The 19,110-nt window shown below is 38.1% G+C and overlaps 1 protein-coding gene across 1 annotated transcript in view; it reads left to right on the top strand.

The window, feature by feature from the left end:
• Nucleotides 1-19,110, top strand: part of LOC132399759 (breast carcinoma-amplified sequence 1 homolog) — a 122,788-nt gene that overhangs the window by 67,024 nt on the left and 36,654 nt on the right. Inside the window, exons 4-7 of the mRNA XM_059980477.1 lie at nucleotides 9,927-10,088; nucleotides 13,516-13,578; nucleotides 14,809-14,964; nucleotides 18,931-18,948. Of these exons, the coding sequence (XP_059836460.1) occupies nucleotides 9,927-10,088; nucleotides 13,516-13,578; nucleotides 14,809-14,964; nucleotides 18,931-18,948 (399 nt within the window). The remainder of the gene's footprint in view (nucleotides 1-9,926; nucleotides 10,089-13,515; nucleotides 13,579-14,808; nucleotides 14,965-18,930; nucleotides 18,949-19,110) is intronic.

Below are 19,110 nucleotides of genomic sequence, written 5' to 3'. Positions count from 1 at the left end.
CAGCAGACCATGTCTCTTAATGCTTGGTGTTCACTTCTGCCTCTGATAGGCTTACAGCCCCTACACTCAGCCAATTGCTTTCCCCTCCCCACCACCATCAGTACCCAATCATGTGTCTGACACCCCAAGAAAATGGGATTAGTGCAGATGATCATTAAGGTTGGTACAAGGGTACATTTTGGTTCCACAGGGCTCTACAACACTCTATGACTCACTACAGCCCTCCCCCCCCCCCACAGACTCAAGGCTTGATTCAACCTACCCATTCAATTCATGCACTTCCATGACACTGATCCTTCCAGTACTCTGGCTGACTGCTGCTCCTGAATTCTCAGTGATAATGCTAACATAGGGATAAAGGACCTAGCGCTTTCCTGATGGATATGATGAATAAACTCTTCTCAGGCTTCCAGTCAGGTACAGGTATTGATTTTAACCATTTCAATGACAAACTCTGCCATCTTCATCAGGGATGATACCTAGGCGTGTCTAGTCTGGTGGTATATATACCCAGTGGAAACCTGACTAACCATTCAGGAGGACTGGATAACAGGGGTATATGACAGACTCTGGACAGCAGAGTCTGTCATGGAAATGTTGGTTAAAGTCGATACCTGTACCTGACTGGAAGCCCATGAAGAGCTTATTCTAACTTATGCACATTCCTTTACCCTTTTCTCCAAATGTGCTGGCCAGTGGAGTTTTGTGCTGGTGGAAGTTTCCTGATGTTGGCTTTCAACCTGAAATGTCAGCAATTCCTTCTCACCACCCACGGAAGCTGCTTGTTCCACTGAATTCCTCCAACAGATTATTTTTTACTCCGGATTCCAACATCTGTCATCTTACTTGTATTGCCAGAATTTTATGCTGGTGGATCTTACATCATTTACTTTTCTCTCCTAAATTAGTAGAAGGATGTTTGGGAAAGTATAAATGGGTATCCATCTACATTCCAACCATCCTTCGAGCTGCCAGCTGCTCCTCTCCTATTATCTAATCCCAGCAGACTCTCTTGGACCCTAACCAACTCTTCATTTCAATTACTGAGTCCAAGACTTTCCTAATATGCTTAAAGCCACCAAATAGTCCCTGTTTAATTCTCATCTCCCAGCTAAAAGGGCATCTTGATGACAATTTACTGCTGTTTATTTTCCTAAAGAGCATCATGATTGTACCCTGAGAGATAACTCTGAAATTGATATCAGTGCTAACACTCTGCTGTCAGTACTCACGTCAGCCTTTCTCAATTTTTAGGATATGGGTTATTCAAAGTGCCAGGAATATTTAATTTTAAATTGAATGACATTATCACATGAAGGTGTTGAAATATTTCAAAACATCTAGGTTCAAGAATTCTAGTGCTGTCAAGCTGACATTTCAGTGTGCACCCTTTTCTGCAGATTTCAGGACCAACTTGACCTTATGCGGCTGGAGTCAGATCCAGAAGTGAGGTTGTGGGGGAGAGAGAGAGAGAGAGATGATTTGCTAGAGGATGAGGGTCAGGTCATCACAGGCAGGATAGGGGATCCTCTTATAGGTTTCAAATCAATGGAATAGCCAAGATTTGGACAATTCATGGATTGGGGTCATCTTTCGTAGGGGTGAGCTTTGGAACATGCTCAAATATGAAATATATCAGCAGGGGAAATGGCAGAGTTAGGGGTGTAGAGTCTGTAGCCTCTATCAAGCAGCAAAGGGTTGCTAGTATAGAAAATGGGTCTTGGAGATTCAGGACTACCATAGTATCTCATATTTGGACAGTCATGGAAGTGGTGGTTAAAATGATGAATGGTAAGCAGGGAACTGGGCATACATGCAGCATTTTATGATGCATAGTTAGCATGGGAATGAAGAAGGCAGTCAGCGAAGATCACCTACAATGTTCCACAAAAGATATTGCAAATGATGGTGCTTTATGCATAACTTAAGTGAAAATCATTATGTGATTCAGACCAGTGAGTAACCAGTCATACTTAAGCACTGAAGCAAAACACACCAGGAATTGGTGTTATAGGTTAAATCAAAACCAAAATCTTCAGCCTCTGGAAATCTGAAACAAAAATAGAAAATGTTAGGATCACTCAGCTGGTAAGGTGTCCTCTGTGGAGAGAAATCCAGAATTAATTTTTTGGGTCAAAATTTCTTCCTCAGAATGAGTTAAATTAATTTTGAATCACTGAATTGGTCAGTACTCTGCCTTAAATTTTTAAGCCTGAATTACCACCAAGTTAACATACTTAAGTGTTGATTGTGCAGTATACTAGTTAAGTAAGTCAATTTAATTGTATTCTCAAATTTTGCAGGCGATTTTCAAGTGAGTTATAATTTGCCCTTTGAAATTATAATTGAATTGTAATTGTAAGCATAGAAGGGAAAGGTACGTGGAATATGTGTGTTTATGGTAGCTTTCATATTACATGCAAAATACTCATAGTTTTGAAGAGTATTCACTTTCATGGCATAATCCCAAAGATGAATTGGTCTCCTTTGAATTAATCAGCTGAGGCTTAGTTGCTTACCCTGAGAAGTCCACTTGTTTATAAAAGGGCATGAATTCTTTGACATCTACAGCAATACCGTCCTGCCTTATTAATATAACCACTTGGATTTAAAAATACAAAATACTGATTTGGAAATATGCAAAATATAATGAGAAAGGAAGCGATTTAGTGAATGAGCAATTCACTAAAGGTGACATGCAATAGATTACACCTTGGCATGACACAAAAGCTTCATAAAATAATAATAGAAAAATTTCATGAAGGAAATACTTCTTAAATTGGAAATTGCATGCTTCAAAATATGAAATATAAAATGCTACTGTAATAAATGAACAAAGTCATGCTTTAACTTCTTTTGCAACTGAAGTAACGGTGTAGTTACCAGCAAAGGATGATGGTCCATCATGATGATTAGGGCAAATAGCCACGGTTCATTTGGGGAAGTAAAATGCTGCAGTTGGTAGAAATTTGAATTGCCAACAGAAAGTGATAAAAATACTCAGTAATATCTGTGTAAAAGAAACAGAAATAATATTTTAGGTTGAAGATCTTTAATGAGAACTAGGAATAGTTAAATAGAGAGAAATTGATTTAAGATACAGAGAATGAGTTGGGGATGAAGAAAACACAAGTAATGCCTATGGCAGGCTGGATACAAAGTGAAACTGTAAGGTAAATAGCAATGGCTGAAAGAGGCTGGTAAATCAGGACACAGGGCGGAGGGAAATAAAAGAATGTTGGAATTGAGGGATACTGAACACAGCAGTTACTGCAAATCTGAAATATACTTTAAAAAGCAGGAAAGATTGCAAATATATCAAGGTGTAAGATAGGGACTGGTAAGTCATAGGTGAACCAGATGGGGATGCTGCTCCTGGTTTCATCTGCCTGTCATCCCCTTTCCATCTGGTTCCACTTACAACATTCCAGTTTCTATCTCACTCTCCTACATACTGCAACATATTGGAATTTTTTGCTCTTCTCTCTCAGTCTTAATGTAGGGTCGTGCCCTGAAACATTTATTTTGCTTGGACAGATAGTGCCTGACCAGCTGAGTTCCTCAATCTTACACTTTTTGTTCCAGATTCCAGCATCTGCCATCTCTTTTGTCTTCGTAATAGGTTGATGGCTGTTCATCAGAATTGAACTTGTTAAATGAAATAAGTATTTTGGATTTTTAGACCCAGCATGTTCATGATGGGTCATAGAGCTGATACTTCTATTTTAAATATACACTCCATGGTACACCTGTACACCTGCTGGTTCATGCAGGTATCTAAAGATCCATTTATGAGGCAGCAACTCATGCAGACATGGTCAAGAGATTCAGTTGTTGTTTAGACCAAACATCAGAATCAGGAAGAAATGTGGTCTAAGTAACTTTGACAATGAAGTGATTATTGGTGCCAGATGGGGTGGTTTGAGTATCCCAGAAATTGCTGATCTCCTATTATCATGCACAACAGTTTCTAGCGTTTACAGAGAATGGTGTGAGAAGCAAAAAAAATTCAGTGAATGGCAACTCTGAGTGAAAATGCTTTGATAGTGAGAGATGTCAGAGGAGAATGGCCAGACTGGTGATAGTAACTCAAATAACTACACCTTACAACACTTTCTATTCATCATCCCATTAAGTAGTCAAAGTAAATTTATTATTTAGGTACAAATAAGTCACCATATACAACCCTGAGTTTCATTTTCTTGCAGGCATACTCAATAAATCCAATAACCAATGAAAATCAATGAAAAACTACATCCAACAGGGTGGACAACCAGTGTGTAAAAGACAACATGCTGCAAATGTAAAAGAAAAAAAGAAATAATGATCATAGTTAAATAAGCAATAAATTTCGAGAACATGAGAGGAAGAGTCCTTGAAAATAAGTCCATAGGTTGTGGGAACAGTTTAGTGATGGGGTGAGTGAAATTAAGTTATCCGCACTGGTTAAAGAGCCTGATGGTTGAGGGGTAATAGCTGTTTCTGAACCTCATGGTGTGAGGCCTGAGGCTTATGTAACTTCCTCCTGATGGCAGCAGCTTGTTCCTTGTAGAAGTACTCAATGGTGTGGAGGGCTTTACCTGTGATGAACTGGGCCATATCCAATTTTTTGTAAGATTTCCATTCAAGGGCATTGGTGTTTCCAAACCAGTCTGTGATGCAGCCAGTTAATATACTCTCCACCGCACATGGAGAGAAGTCAGTCAAAGTTTGGATGTCATGCTGACTCTTCGCAAATTTCTAAGGAAGTAGAGGCACTGCCATGCTTTTTTTATAATCGCACTTAAGTGCTGAGCCCAGGGGATCGATCCTTTGAAATGATAAAACTGAGGAGCTTAAACTTACTGACCCTCGCCACCTCTGATACCCCAATGAGGAACAGCATATGGACCACTGGCTGCCTTCTCCTGAAGACTGGGGTTGCAATTTTATAGTGCTCAGCCCTAACTTGTTCTAGTCTATTGTTCTACTGCACAGGTAGCCCACTACTTTTAACAATCAATGTATTGTTGATCCCTTTAAAATAGGCATTTTAGGCAACAAAATCTGAATCAAACTAGGGGAACAAATTCTGCAGCTGTTATTCTTTGCATTGGGATATTAAGTATATCCATAGTGTTTCTGACAACTGGAGCAAGAGCTGATAAGTCTGCATTTAAACAGCTCATGATCAGCAATGGTATTTGTTGTACAGCAGACTATTTGCTTCTGTTCTCATTTAATTGCCTCTATTGCCCATTGGAGAGATTTCACAAAGTTGTGGATATAAAACATTAACAGATTTATGGCTGTAAAGAAAGCCAGCTATTGAACAGGGCTCATCAAAGATCAAAGTTCAAGGTAAATTTATTATCAAAGTACATTTATGTCACCATATGCAACCCTGAAATTCATTTCCTTGCAGACATACTCAATAAATCCAACAACCATAATAGACACAATGAAAACCTGCACCAACAGGGCAGACGACCAGTGTGTAAAAGACAACAAGCTGTGCAAATACAAAATAAAGAAAGAGGAGAGAACAAATAAATGAGCAATATATACCGAGAAGATGAGATGAGGAGCCCTTGAAGGTGAATCCTTTGGCTATGGGAACAGTTCAGTGATGGGGTAGGTGAAGTGGAGTGAGTTTATCCACTGTGGTTCAGAGGCTGGTAGTTCAGGGTAACTGAACCCCATAGTGTGAGTCCTGATGCTCCGGTACCCTCTTGCTGATGGCAGCAGCGAGAAAGGAACCTGGTGGGGTGGGGTGGGGGAGGGGGGGGAGAGGGGTCCCAGATGATGGATGCTGCTTTCCTGTGATGACGTTCCTTGTAGATGTAGTCATGGGCTTTACCCATGATGGACTGGGCCGTATTCACTATTTTTTGAAAGATTTTCCATTCAAAGGCATTGTTGGTTCCATACCAGACTGAAATGTTGCCAGTCAATATACTCTCCACCACACATCTATAGAAGTTAGTCAAGTTGCAGATGTCATGCTGAATCTTCGCAAGCACCTAAGCAAGTAGAGGTGCTGCCGTGCTTTCTTCATAATTGCACTTGCATGCTGGACCCAGGACAGGTCCTCGGAAATTATAACGATGTAGAACTTAAAGTTGCTGATCCTCTCCACCTCTGAACCATTCCCGTCCCCCCGTCCCCCCGATGAGGCCTGGGTCATGGACCTTTGGTTTCCTCCTCTTAAAGTATTTAATCAGCTCCTTATGGAGCAGGGGCTAAGCACACAGCCTTGTGGTGCACCTGTGCTGATGGAGATTGTGGAAGGGATGTTGTTGCCACTCCAAACTGACTGATGTCTGCAAGTGAGGAATTGAGGATCCAATTGCTCATCACCAATGAATGGAATTAATCATCGAGTCTTGGCATTCCTTATCCATCAAGGTGTTTCATTGAAATCTGTATTTGACCTCACTTCTTATAATCTCATTAGAAAAGCTGAGGTCAAATTGTATGCAAGAATGAATGAGTCTGATGTATTCTTTTAGTTTGCTCTATTAGTGCCAAAACTTTACAAACTATTTAATATATATTAATAAATTGCTAACATTACCATCACACAATGGTTTAATTGTTTAATTTGCACAATGGCATTACTATCTTTGTAAATGTTATACAGGAGGCAACATGAAGACAATTGCAATAGAAGCGGTTCTTGCTCAGGACCATTAAAGAGAACGGATACCAAGATTGTAACCACTTCAATAAAATAATTACATTAAAATGTCAGAGCAATTTAAGAAATTATAGAAAATATCAATAAACAAAAGTTTGGAAGGAAGAAGAGAAATATTGTGATCATTTTTAGAATGCTTTGTAGAATAAAATGCATATTGGTTCAGTCAGAAAAGCTGTGTGTTAATCCTGAGTACTGGCATTCTCCATTATGCTGCAAGTTCTTTTCAAAACATCTGCTGGTGCGGACACAAGCACCTCATTATCCTGTGCTAGCAGCTAGTATTTCAGTAACAATAAATGAGTCATTTTAATAAGACTTTGCTGTTCACTCGGAGTTCAACACTGCATCAATTTACAGTTTATTTTCCAAAGGCCATAAAACAATAATAGTATTTTTCAGCTTTCTCCTTCGTAATTTGTTTTTCTTCTTTGAGTAGAACTGAAAGTATTATGTTTCAAATTCCTCATGGCTCATGAACACTTAGATCATTGAAATTTAAACGATGCTTCTTTATAACCAAGTGCAAAATATGATTGTTTATATAATATAGAACAGGAGGGCACCAATATACTTTATGTAGACTCCTTTATTACAAAATGTTTGGCAGTGTTGATGTGCATGTTTTTAACTTTTCAGAGATATTTCTTTTTTACAATTCACTTATATTTTACATTTGTTCAAAGTTTATTATTTTTAGCCTTATTCTTCCAAGCCCTTTTAAAGTAGGGTGCAATGAACTCCTTTCATAGATTTGTGAGAATTGTTCAAGGCAGTTCATAAGTTGGCACAAATCAATCTAACTAACTAATGAGCCTACTTTTAATTTTCAGTTTAACTTCACAAAATAGTTATCAAGTAATGAATGCAATACTAAAATATTATGGATCTATGGCTTTGTAGCCTGGAGCAAGCATGAAATTAGGGAATCTGGGGTTCAAATCTGATGTAAATTATTTGCTGTGATTAAACCGGAAAACGCAAATCTGTAATGTTTACAATTGGAGTAAATATTATTACTTTTACCGATTGTAGACTGATTTATTTCTTTCACTGCAGTTTTCATTCTGTCTTCTCCTTTGTCAGCAACTTCAAATTCAAGATAAAGTAATTTTTTTCAATTCCAGTAATTGCTTGAAGCAACAATAAAATCTAAAACTTCTCACTTTGTGTCTAACCACAGTGCCTGGTGAGGCAGAATGGTGACAACTTGCATTTATATCTTGTCTTTGAAGTGGAAAATTATCCAGAGGCAGCTCACAGAACTAGTTAGATGATTATGAATGCCAGGTTAAGGGCTTGATATTAGGAAGCCCATTGTTTGTGGAGGGGTGAGTTTTAAAGAGAAGCTTTAAAGTGAAGGTCTTACGGAAAGGTAGCAACGTGGGTGGTAGCTGTCACAATCACAACTAGGAAGATGAATAGTGGGAGAGATGCAGAGGAGAAGCAGTTATCAGCAGAAGGGGCTGGTAGAGCGGGATGATGGAAATTAGATGGGTTTCCATCACATGGTCACAGCACCGAAGGCCATTTGACCAGGCCAAGTCTATGCCTGCTATATTATTTTGGCCTTTCGCATAGACCTGCAATTTTTTTTCTTTTGGATATTTATCAGACTCACCTTTTGAATGCTATGGTTGAATCTGCTTGCACAATTACTCCTGAAAGAGCACTGCAGACACTCACCACACACTGTATATGATTTATCTTCATGTGTTCTTTAGTCTATTTTCCTATTCACTCTCAATTTGTGGCTCTTACTTTTTGAACCTTCTGTCAACAAAAACAGTTCTCCACCTACTCTCTACTTGCCATGATTTTAAATACCTCAATTTGATTCCTTCATGCCCTCCTTTGAGGCAAAGAACACAATCCCAGCTTTTCCATCTATCATGTAACTAAAACACATTCCTGGAGTAACTTTGGTAAGTACCTTCTACATTTCTCTAATTTCCTTTATATCTTTCTGAAAGTATGGTACACTTTACTCCAATTATGACTGGATGATTGTTTTACAAATGTTTGTTATGACGTCCTTGTACTTGTACTTATGCATTTAGATTAGTTAAGTGAAGATTGTGAATATGTTTTGTTTCATCTGAAGTAGGTGGAATGATTTTCTTACAGTTGTGTTGGCATGTGGAGACATGGAGCTAGACCAAACACAATTCTCATGGTTTACAGAGGGTCCTTTAGAATGTCCCAATCCATTGTTTGGTCACATTCAGTTCCTCCAAACTAGTGTAATCAGGCCCATGTCTACCCCTTCCTTCACCCCTCATAGTGAGGATGCAGCAGTGAACCAAAATGGACTGTATACCCATAGTAAACACAAAGTATACTGCAGAATGCTGTGATCAAATAACACATACAAATAAACTGGATGAACTCAGCAGGTCAGGCAGCACCCGTTGAAAGGAGCAGTCAATGTTTCGGACTGAGACCCTTCGTCAGGACTCCGAAACGTTGACTGCTCCTTTCAACAGATGCTGCCCGACCTGCTGAATTCATCCAGCTTATTTGTACGTGTTACTCTATACCCATGTTTGGTCAAATACTATTTTCACTTGCCATTGTGCTGCTGAAATCACTGTGCCAAATTTCTGTAATACTTTTACAATCAAGTCAAACTCTAAAACCAATATAGACTCTGTTGCTATTGATCTCATTTCACCCAGAGTTAAATGTCCAAAGCTCCCTGCATTGTCATCAAAATGCAAGATACCACAAAATGAAGCTAACTGTTCTTCCAAGGTCAATAAATGACCAGTTATCTACTTCCACTTAACATGTCTTATCATATATTCTCAGCTTTAAAAATAATACATGATTAAAATACATACAATGCAATTACAAGTTTCATGATAAAATAAGCAAATTGATGAAATCAAAAAACCCTATATTTTAATAAATACATTTTGATATCAACCATTGTCTGTTGGCCACAATCTGTGCCCTCTTCCTTTCCAGTCCTGTTGAAGGATCTCAACCCAGTGTCAACTGTTTATTTCTCTCCTTAGATTTTGCCTGACTTGCTGAGTTCCTCCTTCCTTGTGTGCACGTTGCTCAAGATTTCCAGCATTTGCAGAATCTCTTGTGTTTATCCCCAAAGTGGACTGTGCATCTTGATTTTTATAAAAACCAGATTGTCTCACTCATTTTGAGTAATGCCATAGGATTTCTATATTAAGGGAATAAATACATTAAGAAGCTGTTTGACACATGTGATCTCGAAACTAATTTCTAGGAAACTGGTGATGGTAACAAGGATTATATGACATCATCCAATGGTAATAACATATCTCAAAATCCAGCATCTGCCAAATTATCTGAGAAGGATACTGAGAAGGAACATAAAACAGGGACGCCTGCAGATGATAATTCTGTCATGAATTTCTTCAAAACACTTGTAAGTAGTGATAAAATGCTGTTTCAATTATTGACATGATTTTTAGCATATTAGCCAGGATGTTAAATTATTTCTGGTTTAAAGAATACAGGGCAAAAACTTATGCAAAATTGCAACGAAAAAAGTCACCTCTATTACTTTTTTGATAAAATTGTAACTTTTCACTGGCATACAGTATGCTATGAAATTTGTTTTACGGTAGCAGTACAGTGCAATACTTAGTAAAGAAACTATAAATTACAATAAGAAATATATAATGAATAGTGCAAAAAAGAACAACAAAAATAGTGAGTCAACTCAAATGCTCATTTACTGTATTTACAGTACTTACTAAATGTCATGACAGTACTTGCTTCCACCACCTACTCAGATAATGCATTCCAGGTTCAAAACACCGTCTGGTTATTAAAAAAAAAATCTCCCCTTTACACTCTAAACCTCTTCCCACTGACACTAAACCAATACGCTCTAGTTTTTCATACCTTTATTAGAAGAAACTTATGCCTCTTATCACTTCATACACCTCTGTCAGGTCAGCCTCAACCTCACCATCTCAAGTTTATCATTCCTCATATCTGAAATTTTCCATCCATTCTAACACCTTGATGAACTTCCTCTGCACCCTTTCCAGTGCAACCAAATCCTTCCTGTAATGTGGTGACCAGAACTGCACACAGCAATCAGGCAGTGGCCTCACCAATGTTTGATAAAGCTGTACGATGGACTCACTGCTCTAACATTCATTGCTCCAGCTAATGAAGAATGAGAATGCTGAGCACCTTGTTTACAATTTTATCTAATTATGCTGCTTCCCTTTGAAATCCTTGGACATGTACACTAAAGTATATCTGATCTTTAATACTCCATAGGGTCCTACTATTTATCATGTATGCCCTAATGAATCCGAAGCACAGAGGAGATTCACCAGACAGGGATGTTCCAGTTATGAGGAAATACTGGATAGGCTTAGTTTGTTTTCCCTTGGCATAGAGAAGGCTGGAGGGGACTCTAACCCTTACAACCCTTACAAGACCTTAAACAGTGTCTCTGATTAGGGACACTGTTGAAGATCTTACTACTGAAGTTCAGGTGGACTATATCAACCACACTACCCTTCACAAACGATTTTGTTACTTACTCATATACCAATTAACATGCATTCTGCAAGCCAAACACACAATAATGTGTTGATCTCTTAGGTGTTATATGTTGACCAATGAATGTGAATTCCAAGCACTAATATTAATTTCTGTTCCTTTGGTATCTCAAGAATTTATGTTGCATTTTCTGGGATATTTCCTTCTATCTCTTAATCTTGATGTTGCTTTGTTATAAACCACAAGGGGACCTATGGAAGCTCCAAGGATTGATCCTTGGCCTGTCCCTTACAAACAAATCTTTGGGTACATCACCTGAAATCATTGGTAAGGCCTTCCAACTATATTTCCTTCAAACCTTCCTATTGATCACTCTATTGATCCAACAGCAAGACCTGGAGGCACAATTTCTTTAATGAGGCATTGTTAAACAAAAAACACCATCTTCACTCACCCTTAAAAGACCCCAAACTTCCACAATCAAATCAATCTCTTCATATCTCCGCCACTGAAGCCATATAACATGATCCAATTCGGGTTTTTTCTCAGCTCATCAGCTATTGAAAACACTATTTATAACCAAGTTATCTCCAGCCAACTCTTTTGGGATTGGGCTCCCATCCTTCATCCTTCATGAGTACTAATGCCAACCTGATATCATGTCTCACTCACCTTTCACCCTGTTCTTACGAAATGTGTCTCTCAAATCCTTTAAGTTCAAATTTGAAATTTTCTTCTTTACTTAAATCTTTCCCTGGGATATGTAACTTCCTCCAGGCCCACAATTCTTGCGAAAACTGTGGTCTTCTTATTGTAATTTCTTTGGATGTTCACTATTTTGATCAACATTTGTCTGTACCATTCTGGATGTTATATTACTATTTATCCCACAAATCACTTTATTCTTAAACACAATGCCCAAAAAGGGTTTTTCTTATAGGGATATACTCTTTGGCTCATTTTGTCCTTCATGAGTAAATTTCTTCTATTAGCTTGATTGAGACAAGTTAAGGACAATAAAATTTTCTCCAGCTTTAAGCGAGGTATAGATATTGATTATAATCAATGTTTTGATGACAAACTTTGCCATCTTCTTCAGGGCATCATTCCTGAAGAAGATGGCAGTTTCTCATTAAAGCTTTGGTTAGAATCGATACCTGTACCTGGCTTGAAGGCTGAGAAAAGTTTATTTGTTGTATTCGCCAGGAAAGCACTAGATCCTTCTTCAAGTTAAGGATGTTTTATGAATCTATGTTGCTATTATTAATCTTTTCCCTTGTAACAATCAATGAATTATTACTCAATGAAATATATTATTTTCCTTTGTGATAATATTTCCATTGTTCATAGGAAAATAAAGAATACATTATTAATATTTGATTCTAACACATTTTATGTTAGTCATTATGTTTTGCCTTGTGTTGATAACCTTACCATGTTATGACATATTCATTATCAAGGCAATCAATGGACAACGCTGGAAGTGTTAGACTTTATGCAAGGATGCTTGGATTGAAAGAAAATGAAGCAGAAATTCTTCTTCAAAGCATAGAAATACATTTATTGTTTTGTTTCATTTGTGTTTTACTTTCTAAATCTATTAAGTACCATTGTCCCTGTAAGACCTTAATCATGCAGAACCCAAATTTTATATCCAATTCATAGAGTCACTGCAAAACCAGCAGGTTAACTCACTGAACTAGTAGCAGCATGAGCTATGTTAGTCAATCTCTCTGTACAGCTGTGCAAGTTTCTGTGCAGGTTCGTAGGTGGTATCTTTCACGTGTTTGTTGTAACTGGTGATTTCACTATCTCCTTGTGAGTTTCTGCCCCAATGGTTGGGTTGGGAGATTGGGAGAAAACTTGCACCAGGGCATTCCCCAATGCCTCCTACTCTTCAACTCAAAAACAATTGGCAGAAATGTGGGAGCAGCTGACCTGCCTGGAAATCTGTGTAGAGCCCTTTAGAAATGCCCAGAATAGGAAGTACAATCACACGGAGACAGAGTTTCGAATTCATAGTAAATAGCTGGACATCTGGAAAGTGAATAAGACAGCACTTTGCTAATCCTCTTTTCAATTAAAAGCAAATTGGTATGGTGGCACAAATGCTTTCAAACAGGCTTTGATACTTAAAGCAATTGGATTTTTTTTTGCTCAGCATAACAAAACTTTCAATTTCCAGGTACACTTACATTTACATTTCTTCCCCTCAGATATCGGGTATCAGAACACTAACATCAAAATAATTCATTTTATAATTCTAAATAATTTCTTTGTTGGTTTGTCAATATGCAATTGAAAACTACACGATGTGCTGATTATTTTAGGTGACTCCAACAAAGTCCTCTACCAAGATAGATCACGACTCACATCAGGCATCAGATGAAAAGGTAAACTTTCTCATTTATCCATTTATGGTTTTCAATACAACTGACTATCTTCAGTCAAGAGGACAAACAAGAGGACAAATCTGTTTTTTTAAGCAGTTTGACAGTATCTCGTGGTTAATCACCTTTCAATATTACTTTCCCCTTCCTACGAAAGTGTGCAGATTAGCATGCTTGCAAATCCATGAGTTAACTTTCAAGGGCACAATGCAATGAATTTTTAATGTAATTCTTACAGTGTTAATCATTTTAACTTTCTTATGTATCATTGAAGTTTTGAATGAAGAATCTCTTCTCAGTTTTTAATGTCATAAATAGTTTGCTACATAATGGGCTAATCTAAATAGAAAAAACCCAGCATAATTTATTATAATTGTTATATGGTGAGCATCTTCAACACACAAGGAATACTTATAAGTTAAAAGGTAACAACTATGTTTGTTAAAGGTCACATTGAAGATACGAAATGGGTGTAAATATAATGACAGTTCAAGAATATGGAATTTTAGACAATAGCATAATTGACAATTAGTAAATGAGATTCTCAATAAAATGAAGTACATATAAGTATTTGGAAAACCAAGCTTAATTTCTTTTTAACACATTACAATAAATATGTAATCTGTTTTTGCAGATGGCAAGTGGAAAAAAATGCTCAAAAAATGACTGTGCTTAATGATTGAGTTAATTACTAATGTGCAACAAAACTGAAATTAATCTTTCCTACAGTTCATGTTTGTTAATTTGTTTGATTAAATGCAGCTGGCATATTGTAAGTTCAGAATTTTCAAGTCGCACCAAAGATCTTCAAGGAAAGCAAAGAAATATTTTAAAATTTCATTGACATATTTATACTTGCATTTTCCAGTTTGCCATTCACCACAAACATTTATAGCCGAACCATTGTGAGTGGAAATTTGGAAGGATGATGTTAAATATAATCTTTTAAAAAACAATTCATGTGTATCAAATGTTTATGCAAAGAGTAGTTTATTATTGTAGTATCATGTTTTATGTGATAATAGTGCAAAGGATAGAAATAGTGGTGTGGACAAAAATCTTAAATAAAAGCATATAAATTCAGCACCATTCACAACCTAACTTTTGAGAAGGATTGTTAGAATGAGCAAAGGGCTTGACTTTTTTTCTTTACTCTGCTGATGCCAGAGTGGTGTTGATGCCAGTAGAACTGTCACATTGAAATTCTGCCTTCATTTTCTGAATGGTTTGCAGAAAAAAGTAAATGGTGAACACAAGGAACCAGCAGCCAAAGCCCACAAATTAGAACAACAGAAGGTATCCAAGACTAAAGGTACAGATTCTGCTGATGGAGCAAAATCAGAGAAGTCGCCGATACAAAGTCCGTTTGGAAAACTGTTTAAGCAAAAAGTAAGTAATAATATGTTTGCTATTCTAATTTAAAATTATGTTATTCTCACTGCAGTAATCTCTTTCGATAAAGTTCTTTGCTGAAACAGAGAAATAAATAGATAAAAACACAAAATGCTGGCAGCACTCAGCAGGCCAGACAGTGTCTATGGGAGGAGGTAGTGACGACATTTCAGGCCGAAACCCTTCATCAGGAAAACCAGCATTTTGTGTTTTTATTTATTTCCAGCATCTGCAGATTCACTCGTGCTGAAAATAAATAGATATTCTACTTTTTAAAGTGTTTTAAATATTTATTTTAAAATACAGTGGATTCTGGTTAATTGGGCCACATTGGGTCCAGTATATTTTGGCCCCAATAAGTGGCTACCTGAATTGACCAAAGTTTCATGGAAATAGTTGAAAAGGTATAAAAAAAGATAAACTGAGTAACAAATTATGTATTTCAATGAAATACAGAACAAATTAGAACACTACCAATAGTACATAGAACATAGAATAGTATAGCACAGTACAGGCCCTTCGGCCCACAATGTTGTGCCGACCCTTAAACCCTGCCTCCCATATAATCCCCCACCTTAAATTCCTCCATAAACCTGCCTAGTCGACTCTTAAATTTCACTAGTGTATCTGCCTCCACCACTGACTCAGGCAGTGCATTCCATGCACCAACCACGCTCTGAGTAAAAAACCTTCCTCTAATATTCCCCTTGAACTTCCCATTCCTTACCTTAAAGCCATATTCACTTATATTGAGCAGTGGTGCCCTGGGGAAGAGGCGCTGGCTGTCCACTCTATCTATTCCTCTTAATATCCTGTATACCTCTATCATGTCTCCTCTCATCCTTCTTCTCTCCAGAGACTAAAGCCGTAGCTCCCTTGATCTCTGATCATAATGCATACTCTCTAAACCTGGCAGCATCCTGGTAAATCTCCTCTGTACCCTTTCCAATGCTTCCACATCCTTCCTATAGTGAGACAACCAGAACTGGACATAGTCCTCCAAGTGTGGCCTAACCAAATTTTATAGAGCTGTATCATTACTTCACGACTCTTAAACTCTATCCCTCAACTTATGAAAGCTACACGCCATAAGCTGTCTTAACTACCCTAACTACCAGTGAGGCAACTTTCAGGGATCTGTGTTCATGTACCCTAGATCCCTCTGCTCCTCCACACTCCCAAGTATCCTGCCATTTACTTTGTACTCTGCCTTGGAGTTTGTCCTTTCAAAGTGTACCACTTCACACTTCTCCGGGGTGAACTCCACCTGCCACTTCTCAGCCCACTTCTGCATCCTATCAATGTCTCTCTGCAGCCTTCGACAATCCACAACACCACTACCCTTTGTGCTGTCTGTAAACTTGTCAACCCACCCTTCTACCCCCACATCCAGGTCATTAATAAAAATCATGAAAAGTAGAGGTCCCAGAACCAATCTTTGTGGGACACCACTAGTCACAACTCTCCAATCCGAATGTACTCCCTCCACCACCACCAGTTTAGTACTACAGTAGTAAAGAACTGTGTGTTAGTTCCTGATAGTTATTAACAGAGGAATTCATCCAATGAATGCAAAATCAACACAGATGCTGAGTGCAGATGATGGATTGCCTTCATACAATGCTATCAATGATTGCATCCTGTAAAAATTCTTTTTCATTGTACGTTCAAGATTATTGCCAATACCTTCAAATTTTTGTCCTTCTTAATTTGCTGAAGTGGTGAAATTGTAACATTTTCACTCCCGGCTGCTTCTGGCATCTCCAAGTCTGATTGTTTGATGCTGCAGTGAGTCTAACAGTTCAGAAATGTCTTGCTGCTTATTTCTCCCCAACTATAAGTGACAAAAATCACTGTTTTTTAAACAGAAACACATGCAACTCATGCTATTTAAAAGCTGTTCATTCTAAGCACGGTGCAGCATCAACGGCCGCACAAGTGCATGAGACTGATGCTGGTTAGCACCTAGTCAGTAAATCTTTTACCCCAATTAAGCGGCGCATTGTCCCAAATAAGCAAAGGGAATCCTGCCGATTTTCTCGATTTGATTTTATTCTTTAAGAGTTGTCCCAACTAGGTGGCTGGCCCAATTAAGTGGAATCCACTGTAATTTTTGTTGAATTGGATATACAGACAGACAGACAGACATACTTTATTGATCCCGAGGGAAATTGGGTTTCGTTACAGTCGCACCAACCAAGAATAGTGTAGAAATATAGCAATATAAAACCATAAATAATTAAATAATAATAAGTAAATTATTCCAAGTGGAAATAAGTCCAGGACCAGCCTATTGGGTCAGGGTGTCTGACACTCCAAGGGAGGAGTTGTAAAGTTTGATGGCCACAGGCAGGAATGACTTCCTATGACGCTCAGTGTTACATCTCGGTGGAATGAGTCTCTGGCTGAACGTACTCCTGTGCCTAACCAGTACATTATGGAGTGGATGGGAGTCATTCTGCAAGATGGCATGCAACTTGGACAGCATCCTCTTTTCAGACACCACCATCAGAGTCCAATTCCACCCCCACAACATCACTGGCCTTACGAATGAGTTTGTTGATTCTGTGGGTGTCTGCTACCCTCAGCCTGCTGCCCCAGCACACAACAACAAACATGATAGCACTGGCCACCACAGACTTGTAGAACCTCCTCAGCATCATCCGGCAGATGTTAAAGGACCTCAGTCTCCTCAGAAAGTAGAGACGGCTCTGACCCTTCTTGTAGACAGCCTCAGTGTTCTTTGACCAGTCCAGTTTATTGTCAATTCATATCCCCAGGTATTTGTAATCCTCCACCATGTCCACACTGACCCCTTGGATGGAAACAGGGGTCACCGGTGCCTTAGCCCTCCTCAGGTCCACCACCAGCTCCTTAGTCTTTTTCACATTAAGCTGCAGATAATTCTGCTCACACCATGCGACAAAGTTTCCCACTGTAGCCCTGTACTCGGCCTCACCTCCCTTGCTGATGCATCCAACTATGGCAGAGTCGTCAGAAAACTTCTGAAGATGGCAAGACTCTGTGCAGTAGTTGGTCTAAGGTACGTGTAGCCTGCTGAGTTACTCCAGCATTTTGTGTGTCTGTTGCTTAAACTAAAAACATTCTTGCTTAATCATAGCAATGTAATTAAAATAGAATGACTGAAATTAGAGAAAAAACTGCCTATCATTTTTCAGGGAACCATTAGCATTATAATTTATTACTAAAGAAAATATGTTATTTACAGCAATAACCTTACAATAACATTGTAGCTTAATATTTAGAAATCCAAGTAAGGTCAAAAAGTTACATGTACATCAAATAAGTATTTGCTTGTACATTTATTTAAAGTAGGTTTTCTGGCAAGGCCAGTATTTATTGCCCAATTACCATGATTACCCAAGAGAAGTTAGGATAGCCACGTTCTGAACCAGGACAAACCTTCAACTGAAAGTAAACCAAAAGTGAATTCGGTGGGAGGTTCTAGGATTTAGACCGAGCAGCAAAGGTGATACCTTTCTAAAGTCATATGATGTGTCTTTTGGACAGAAGTATGACTGCAGTGCATTTCTCTGCACCTTCTAAACTTGCTCTTCACAGTGGAAAACATCACCACTTTCAGCAGTGCTATCAGAGAAGGCAAATCATTTTATTTGTTACTAGTGAAATTTGTAAACTAATGGATATTTCTGAGCATTCATGGCCTCTTCATAGAGACAGGGATGAGTACTATAAATGCTGATGAACAGAATTGTAATAAAGAATATCTACCTTAAGCGTTCAACCCTACATTGTCTGTCACTCTGACATGCCTCGGTTTCAGAACCAAAGCTGGCGATGAATCTTGGTATAGCAGTGAACATGGCACATTGGTGCGCTGAACTGCTCACAAACAGATGCGACATCTCAGAAATTATATATTTAATTAAGTAAAACCTTGTTTAATAATTAATTTATTTTGGTCTCTTTTTTTTTAAACAGACTATCAAGGAATCACAGGTCAGTGAAATTCAAAATGTAAGGTAATGGTATATTTTAAATTCCATGATGCTAATTCACCGACTTGTATTCAATTAGTGACTAGAAATACTGCATTTAATATCTTGTGCACAAATTTTATTAAGCTGTCATTGTGCTCATGTGAAATAGATAAAGGTATAT

Source organism: Hypanus sabinus, chromosome 9, assembly GCF_030144855.1.
Source record: "Hypanus sabinus isolate sHypSab1 chromosome 9, sHypSab1.hap1, whole genome shotgun sequence".
NCBI lineage: Eukaryota > Metazoa > Chordata > Chondrichthyes > Myliobatiformes > Dasyatidae > Hypanus > Hypanus sabinus.
The sequence above is the reverse complement of the archived record's forward strand: the minus strand, read 5'-3'. Positions and strand labels throughout refer to the sequence as shown.